This window comes from Euprymna scolopes, chromosome 10 (genome assembly GCF_053919585.1).
Source record: "Euprymna scolopes isolate OS-2025 chromosome 10, ASM5391958v1, whole genome shotgun sequence".
Taxonomy (NCBI): Eukaryota; Metazoa; Mollusca; class Cephalopoda; order Sepiida; family Sepiolidae; genus Euprymna; species Euprymna scolopes.
In genome coordinates, this window is record NC_136491.1 from 42,384,837 (window position 1) to 42,394,836 (window position 10,000).

At 36.6% G+C, this 10,000-nt stretch overlaps 1 protein-coding gene across 1 annotated transcript in view; it reads right to left on the reverse strand.

Moving 5' to 3' along the window:
• Positions 1–10,000, reverse strand: part of LOC145286435 (uncharacterized) — a 118,719-nt gene that overhangs the window by 30,328 nt on the left and 78,391 nt on the right. The window contains exon 5 of the mRNA XM_080135349.1: positions 4,969–7,817. Within this exon, the coding sequence (XP_079991475.1) occupies positions 4,969–7,817 (2,849 nt within the window). The remainder of the gene's footprint in view (positions 1–4,968; positions 7,818–10,000) is intronic.

Genomic DNA, 10,000 nt, shown 5'->3' on the forward strand with positions numbered 1-10,000 from the left:
ATGTTTTATTCTTCATATATATATATATATATATATATATATATATATATATATATATATATATATATATATATATGAACAAATGATTAATAAAACATGTTAAAAGACATCTTGAAAGAGTTAAAAACATATTTAATTTTAAAAAAGGAAGCACAAGATAAGTGGATAGTCCTTAATCCGCGGAGTTTCGAAGAAATACTCTCCTTCTCATCAGAGGGCAGAAATTAGCAAAATGCAGGATCGGATTTTGCATATAAAAGTATTTAATGAAACTACAAGTAAGTCACAGATCTTACTTGGTTAAAAAAAGGGTGAGATAAGGGGAACAGGAGGCAAAAGAAATATAAGTCGGTCAATTTAGCAATTTAATTATTATAGTAAAAAATATTGCTGTATTCTTAAATATTGAGCTTTTCCTTTTTGGCTAGGATCACCTTGAAAGTATTACTTAAAGTAATATCTATCAGGATTTTTCATCTGAATTCTATCAGTGTCTTATCTCGCTTATATATATATATATATATATATATATATATATATATATATATATATATATATATATATATATATATATATATATACATAAGTAAAATAAGACACTGATAGAATTCAGATGAAAAATCCTGATAGATATTACTTTAAGTAATACTTTCAAGGTGATCCTAGCCAAAAAGGAAAAGCTCAATATTTAAGAATAGAGCAATATATAAGTTTGGTGGTTAAATTTTAAATTCTGAAAAAACAACATATAGGCACATATATTCGAATTAAGAATTTATTGTTCGACAAAAGGAATATATAGAAGGGGTTATGTTAATTTCCTTAATCCATGGATTTCACTCCAGTGCACGCGTATGCATGCACGCCCGGCTGTATAAGTAGTTCCCTTTTCTGATATGAGTGCTTGCGTGTATATGTTATAATGTGGGTATATGTAATTGAGTACACATGTGCATTAGTATAAGGATGCGTGTGTATATAAGTCTGTATTTATGTATGCATGGTATGGATCAGTGTTTGGGCGTATGTGTATACTATGTATATGTATATGTGTATGTATATATGTATATGTGCGTGTGTATGTGTGTCTGTGGGTATATATGTGCTTATATCTGCACTTATGTTTAGGTTTGACAGATGGATATACAGGTAATCATTATATAAATAGTTAAATTCAATCACGTTTGGGTAACCCCACAACCAGCCCCGCATTTAAATGAAATCTCCCAATTATAAAAGTAGCTAATTAACCACAGTATATAAAGCACTCTCTCAAACATCGATTCCAACCCAACGAACAGCAAAACAAACTCATCCATAGATCTCCTCCAAACAGAAATATATACATTTTGAATAAACTTAATTAAACCAGATCACACTACGACAACAAGCGTAATGAACTAACTGTATCTTCATTAATCAAGTTACCTTTAAATATATACTCAAAATTAAAAGAACCCAACCATAAACTCACTTAAATAAGTAACCCTCCAAGCATTCCAAAATTTCAGACCATGACTCGTCTCTTTCTCCACCTCACCCGCTCACCCATCCGCACAGCAAAAACAGCACACCCACCCTATATCACGCACACTCCCATTGAAAATCACAAGAATATCCATTTCCCACTTGAACTTAAAATCAAGAGGTCAACCCTTTTAAAAAATACTAAAATACAAATCCCCCTCCTGAAAAAATTCCATTAAGAACCTGTATGCTCGCCTAATTTTAACCCTCCCCCTCTCTCTTTACCCTCTCTACTTCACCCTACTCTCGTCTTTCCCTCATCTAAAAGGCTTCCCTCACCCGCTATCAACAAGAAAGCGAACTATCTTTCTACCGGGACTCGCACCAGAAGCTAATCGTCCAACGCACCGCTCTGAATATCATCTCCCAGATTATTTTGCTATTTTGCTACCTATACTATTGATTTCGAGGTACATTGCATACATAATTCAATGCTCAAATTCTATTACTCACGGGGATAATTACAATGGAATGGTATATCTACCCAACATCGGATAAACTTTGTCAACACCGAGAAAGCTTTTGGACTACATCAACCAACACACACTCAATACACCAACGAATACGGCTGCCCCGTATACCTTTCGAAAAATCAATAAGGAGGAATACGCTTTTGCTATATGGGAATATTACCTTCTACCCTGGACCTATTTTCTGCCTACCTATATTTATAACCCCAAAGGACATTGTACTTCCGATAATGGATTACCCAGGTTGTATCAACTTCTCTTTTCATATAATTTTCTCCATATAATTATCTACAACCACTCAAAAAACTATTTTCAATAATTGTGCTGAAAAGCAAAATAAGCGTCCATTCACAGCTGAAAATTTTGCTAACTGCATCTCATTTCCTCTGATGATATGAGCCATTATTGAAAATCCATAGATTAAGGAAATTAACATGACCCCTTCTATATATATATATATATATATATATATATATATATATATATATATATATATATATATATATATATATATATATAATGTTAAGATATATAACGTATGCTTCTAGAATAGTAATTTAAAAATGATGTTGTTTTTTATATTTAATATTTTATTTTTTGATATTTCAAGCGGACCTCCGCTCTTGATCACAGAATGCAACGAAATGAACAAAGAAAAACTGGAAAATTTGTTTTTTAGCTGCTTTTATTCCATTGCAAAAAAATCTTTTTAAAAGAATTCACGTGAATTTAAAGAAATCTTTTGTGAAAGAAGAATGTTGTACTTTTTTCATGTTTAAATTTGAAACGCATTAGCATTCGTTTCAACAACAAACATAGAAATGCAATTCATACATTTTAATATATATATATATATATATATATATATATATATATATATATATATATATATATAAAAGAAGGGAATTCAAAATATTGGGCAGTTAAAGGCGCGTTTCTTCATGTTTATTTACTGTTTACTTTTTCTTTTATATATGTACTAGCGGGGAGTACCCGGCGTTGCCCGGGTGTTTAGAGGTGTGTGTGCTCGGGCGGGGTGTTAATCAAAACATAAGAATAAGCGAAGTAAATATTTAAAAAAAAAACACAAAAAAACTAACGTAAGCCAAACGAACGATGTTAAATATAAAAATTGGGAAAACAAAAAAAGAAAACGCGAAAAAGAAAACAGAAAAACGAACGTTAAAACTTCTTTAAAAAATCTGAAAAATACCCCCCCCCCCAAAAAAAAAACCCGTAAAAAATGGCTTTAATAACCACGAGAGGTACTCAGCGTTGCCCGGGTGTTTTTGGGTGTGTGTGGTCGGGCGGGGGTGGGGAGAGTGTTAATGAAAACCTAAGAATAAGCGAAGTAAAACAAAAAAAACCAGAAAAACGAACGTTGAAAAATCTGAAAACACGTGAAAAATGGCTTAAATAACCCTGCTTAAATATTAAAATTTTTTAAATCGAAAAAAAAAAAAGAAGACATCTCACACCATGAATCGAACCAAAAACGTTTAGAAAATGAGGCCGCGCGCTAAGCAACTGAGCTAAGACGACATCACCGAAATAGTATCACCTTTTTAAAACTTTAAACTAAATCAGGTTACGACGTCATTTGCGCATGTGTAGAACCGAACTCGTCATGAGAGGAGGGTTTTTGCTGACCCCCCCCCCTGTAGAAAAGTGATGATTTCAGGGTGCAAAAATTAACGTTTTGGCCAATTTTTCGATATTTGTCGGGCGAAGATTGGAAGCTTAAAATGATACCGATCTGGCGAAAATCCGTGATCCGTGTGGAAATTTTTGCGAGACATACAAACACACAAACACACAACCCATACATACACACATTTTCGCTTTTATATTTATAGATATGTACTGTGTGCATGTGTGTATCTGCGTACTTATATGTATATGTATTTAAAACTGACGTGGCACCTTCTCATTGGCCATACCTTCCCCTCCTTCCTTTTCCTTCCCCTTTTCCCTGTGTATGCTCATCACTTTCACTACACTGATGAAGACTGAAGGATCGGTCGAAAATATGTACTTCTAAAAATAGATTTTTAATTTTTTTCCATAATATTATTTTGTATTCCTGCACGTCATCAATAGAAAACGAATAAAGAAAAGTTATAAGCTTTTATACTTTTCGTATTCTTTTTTATGCATTTTCACACACACACACACACACACACACACACACACACACACACACACACACACACACACACACACACACACACATATATATATATATATATATTAGTAATTTATAAAATATATATGGCGATTAAGCTACACTGAATATTCTGCGTTTCATCCACTATAGGATTCGTCAGGCTTATGCGCGAATTTTGTGGTTGCTTCTTGTTTTTATATATGTTGAGGATTTCTAGTTAGCCAATCAGCTTTCTATTATTCACCGCGCCCCCTCCTATCAGCCAATGGGCATGCATTTTATCGAACAAAGGATCTGTTTTAGAACTAGGTTAGTGGTTTAAGGTAGATCTTTTCCTTCCCTTTTTTTTTAATATATAAATATACCTATGTGTACACACATACATGCACATATATATATATATATATATATATATATATATATATATATATATATATATATATATATATAAATTCGTGCATAAGCCTGACGAATCCTATAGTGGATGAAACGCAGAATATTCAGTGTAGCTTAATCGCCATATATATTTTATAAATTACTAACTAGCTCTACCTACGTATTGAGCACTTTTGAAGTAAATACTTAAAGTTTACGCATAAATCTATACTTTCGTATATTAAATTTATGTGAGTAAATGAAGTAGTTATATATATATATATATATATATATATATATATATATATATATATATATATATATATATATATATATATATATATACACGTATAAATATATATAAACAGACGCACACATATAACAGAATTAAAGCAGTGAATATACATTTCCTGGAAATTAAATACTTACTAGTTGGAAGTTTCCCATCGCTGGTCCACTGATCTTGTGTACTTTGTTCCATCAGAGGGGTCAGTATTAGCCCGTGTTCTTAAAGCAGCTCCACCCATTTTTATTTGATGAGGAATATGTCTTGTTATAACAGGGACTGGGGTCGTTCCACAAACCCCGGCCAAGATGCCCGTTTGTAGTTCATTTTCAAGTGTCTGAGCTGCCATGTCTTGTTTAAGTGATGGTAACAACACCGATCCCGTGGACACGACTCTTCTCTCTCTGGGTTTGATGTCATCACTGACAGTCTGTGCAGCGGCATCCTGTCGTTTTACTTCCCAGACTGGAAGTGAACTTTCTTCAACACTACAATCTGGAGCCTCTGTCCAAATCGAACTGCTGGTCGTTTGCTGTCTTGATGTTTTTGGACTGCTCGGCGGAGAACCAATCTCTACATCGCAGCTCATAGTTTTTTCAAGAAGCCTCTTGCGTATTTCATCGATTTCGTCTCGCGACATTTCCAAATTTGACCTCTCGATTTCATCGGCAATCTCGTACGATTCAGATTTCTTTCTCTGCGATTTTAAACCAGGATCGGGAATATAAGTAGAGCAACCTAATTCGTTAGACATTGAATCATTTATAAAAACTGAACCCGTCGAGTTGCTTAACGATGACGTGTTTATCACGTGATGCGTTTGCAATACGTTCTCTTCATTGCAGCGCCTGGTATTTGATAATCCATGCCACTCCGACAACTCCCTCAAAGAAGAAGAAGAAGAAGAAGAAGAAGGAATGAGCGTATTTTCAGAATGAAGCTGTGAATATTTGCCATGCGCAGAAGCAGAATGAACAGGTTTAATATTAGACGTTTTAAGGCATTTCTCAGTAGTAACATTTTGATTGGTGAATCTGTTCCCTGCAAGTCGGCCAGTTTTTTTAGGGATGACATCCGGGCGTGTTGATTTGTTGACCACCGGTATCCGGCTGTTTTTTGAAAGGTCATTGTTTAATGCTTTGGTTGAAGAATGACGGCTCACCAGCTGCAGTCCAGTGTTGACGTTAACCCTTTTCGGAGTCATCATTCGGCTATTTTTGGTTATGGCTGCATCTATATTAATTTGTTTGTTTGTGTTTGTATTAAGTTGTTTCGTTATATCCAAATCGATTTGTTTATTTGCATTTGTACCGGCTTGTTTATTCATACTTGCATTGACTTGTCTGTTGGTCACCACTGAGTTTTTAACAGGTGTTGCCTCGGAAAACGGAATCCGGCTACTACTGCACGTGTTCAACGCCACATATGCCTTTTCGATGCCAGCATCTTTCGAAGTTTTTCTATTGAATTCGTTCATATCCGAATTCGCCAGTTCATCTCCTGTGATCCGAGAGCGTTTCGGAGATACTGGTGCAGAACTGAGTTGTCTATTTCCGAACGCTCGGGAAACTCTGCTCGAAAGTTCTGGACTAGATGGAATGTGGCTCGTGACATGATGGGTTCTTTTCGGCGTTAACTCTGGGCTTGACGGTATACTGCTAGCAATCCGTAAGCCATGACTTGCATTAAGGTCTGGACTAGACGGCATGCTTTTACTGGAACGCATTAGTCTTGGAGAAAGATCCGATTTTGGTAACGGAGAAGCCGGTTTGGAGATCCGACTTGGTGTAAATGGGCTGGAAGGCCTTTCGTTATTTCCAAAATGTTTGTCTTGGTTGTTGGGGTTCCTTCGAGAATATGGTATTTTGCTTAATGGACTATCTGTTTCTTTCTTTTCTTTGTCTTTCCATTGTTGGGTATCTGTACTTTGAGAGCTGTGTGTCGTGGGCACATTCTTCTTTAATATACCAGGATTAATCATTGGAATTCCTTCAGGTTTTTCCTTTAGCCGTCTCCGTGGCGGTGGCATGGGTGGCCCTTCTTGGTCGTTTGCAACGTTTCTCAAATCTGATTGCGAGGCCGTATCTTCTGATTTTGAAACCTCTTTGCGATCACGCCTTTTATTTTCTCTTTCTTTTTGATCAACCGGTTCACCCAGTTGGGAATTTTGAGCCGACGACAAGCGCTCATTTGAATCATTCTCCTCTGGCTCAATCACAGGTTCTTTTGTATTTTTCGGATATCTCGTGGTTACCAAGCCGGGACTGACGGGCTTGCACGGAATCAGGTGGGCATTCCGAGTTGCAGTCGCCTCATCTGTACTAAGAAGACGACACGATATCTCCTGAGTTTTCCGAAAATACTCTGGAAAGGCACTCCTTGTTATATTCTGATTTCCCTCGGAAGTCGTTTGCAGTTTGGGATTGAGGATAATTTCGACTTTGGGTGAAACGTTCTCCTTTTGTGTCTCACAGTTTATTGGACTAGTTGATCTACTAATAATAGTGATACTGCCACGTCTCGGCCTTCCTTGTGCCGGTATTATATTTGCTGTAACTCCACGGGATGTGATCTGATGATCTCTGACAGGTATGATGCCGTGTACAGCGAGTCCTCGGCAAAACTGCATACCTCCATGCGCCTTTGCATATTCTTCAAATGTGGGAGAAACAGTCGCGTCATCGCTCGGTGTTGTCTCACTGCCGCTAGAGCTTGTTGTTAGGTTGTTTGAAGTGGTGCAACTGGATATTTGACATGTCGAACAACTGGAAGCGTCCTGACTATTGGTATTTGGGGTAGATGTGGATGCGGATGCGGATGCGGATGCGGATGCTGACGTGGATGTATTCGAGGCAGAATCCGGACTAACGTTGAACGGTTGAGAAGTGACGCTTGATGCTTCACGACTTGTGGAAGATAATTCCTCGTTTGATCCGACGGCTTCTATTGCCGGTGGCGTCTCTTTCTTTGGGGAAACCGTTTCTTCTTTGAACTGAAAGAATAACAGGATTCAAGAATTAATTACGATGGCCAGTTAAAAAGTACACTAATGCGGCACAATGGAGAGCGCCTCCTTTTGGGAGAGCTAGGAGCTTCTACAATAATGAATCTTGTGCCTAACTTGTCTATACTTGTGAGGTGCAGATGTGTTTAGCAGGTGCTTTGTGGGTTTGGGAAGGTTAGAGCATGTTGTGGTGGGTTTGAATGACAGTCGTTTATTAATATTCAACTAAGCGAAAATGATTCGAGACCCTAGAATTTGAAAGGTCAAACCCGAAAGAATTCATGATGGGATACAAAAACAAAACAATGTTTAAACGTTATGTATGAATGTCCCCCTTTCTCTCTCTCTCTCTTTCTATTTTTCTCTCTTTCAAGAAAGGGAGAATTAAATCTAATTCTATTGTTTTAAAACAGTTGAAGCTTGAATTTTGCACGCGCCAGACATAGTGATTTGTTGCGCACACAATAGGTCGACTGAATATGCTCCCTCATTGTTAAACGTTAAATAATAAATAAATTACATTTTTTTATAAAAATGCATTTGTTTGCTATTTTTGTACAAGAGTTAAATTTCAGTATGCGGTCCCTGTTGATGATGGACACGTTGCCTGTGACGACGCAATGAAGACTCAAGAAGCAACCCAGGCCAACCGCTTATAGCCGACGACATATCGATCTATCGCGTTGATGTTTCCATGTGCCTATCGTTTGATATCGTTTAACACCCGAGGAGCTGGTGGCGTTCCCAGGACGTTCATCAATCGCGTAACTCTCCCTAGGAAACGATAGTGTCATACTAATATGGCAAGTTAGGATTAGGATTAGATAATCTCTTTTTATTTTTAAGGTTGCAAGATTAGCAAGCTAAGCAAGGCAAACGATCTTGGCCTAGTGGTCAACTCGCCTTTAAAGCCATCTAAACAATGGACCCAAAACAAAGCAAGGAACATTCTATTTCTCATCTGACGTTCTTTCTGCAAACTCAATCCTGAAATATTTCTATCTATTTAAGTTCTCTCGTCAAACCGCTGTTAGAGTAAAGCGTCCAAACCTTTGCTTCCTATCTAATATTATAGGATCTGCTTTACGGGTACCGACAAATACATGGTGATTTCATTTTGGCAAATAAGCCCCTCAATTTGAATTACAATATCTCTGTTAGAGTCAACCCAAGAAAAGAGTTATTTCCCCTGAACAGAATAAGAGTGATCTCCCTTAGTTTTACAGGTAAAGGGGATTCCACCGTGACACGTTATAATAAAAGCTTAAATTAAAAGTGTCAGGCAAGTAGAAATTTGACTATATTTACATCTCAAACTGTGTGATGTGTATATGGTGCGCATTTGTCAAATGTACTGATTTAATTAAACGTTTCTCATTTTAAATTATATTGCAAAGGAAATATATTTTAACAACAATACGAAAGGTCAACTATTTGTTAAATAAATAAATAAAATAAACTTTGCTTATTTTAGTGAGTTTCAAATTATCTCGCTTATTATATGTTAGGGTCAACTTAAAAAACAAGTTATTTCCTTGGACGGAATAAAAGTGATTGCCATTGGTTTCTTTCTTGTCTTTGTCTTTCCAATGCTGGAATTTGATAGCTGTTTGTCCTGGGGACACTCTTCTTTAATATACCAGGATTAATCGTTGGAATTCCTCTAGGTTTTTCCTTTAGCCGTCTCCGTGGCCGTGGCATGGGCGGCCGTTCTTGGTCATCTCTTTTTCCTCCCCATCTCCATCCCTCTTCTGTGATCGCAAGAGTTAGGAGCGAATAGATAAAAATTTAAATAAAAATTTGTCCGATTCCGATACCGATTCCAATACTGCAAAATAATTTCGACTTTTTCAATTCCCGATTCCGATTCCAATTAATTGTCTCAATACTAATGTATATTTATAGTGATTGTATCGCTGGAGTTTTCGAGATGTACATCCGTTGAAATTTCCGTGTTTATTAAAAAAAAAAAGCAGAGCGTTATTATAGTATGTTTATTATTTGCTTATACAAACACTAGCAGGGGAGAAGCGTCCGGCTTTGTCCGGTCGTAAAATACACTTAAATATGATATTGTAATTTATTTAGAGAATTTCTGCCATTACTAACCAGCAGAGCGTTACCATTGTCAACCGAGGGAAGAGTCTGTCAGGTATTTGCATGAAGTGTGA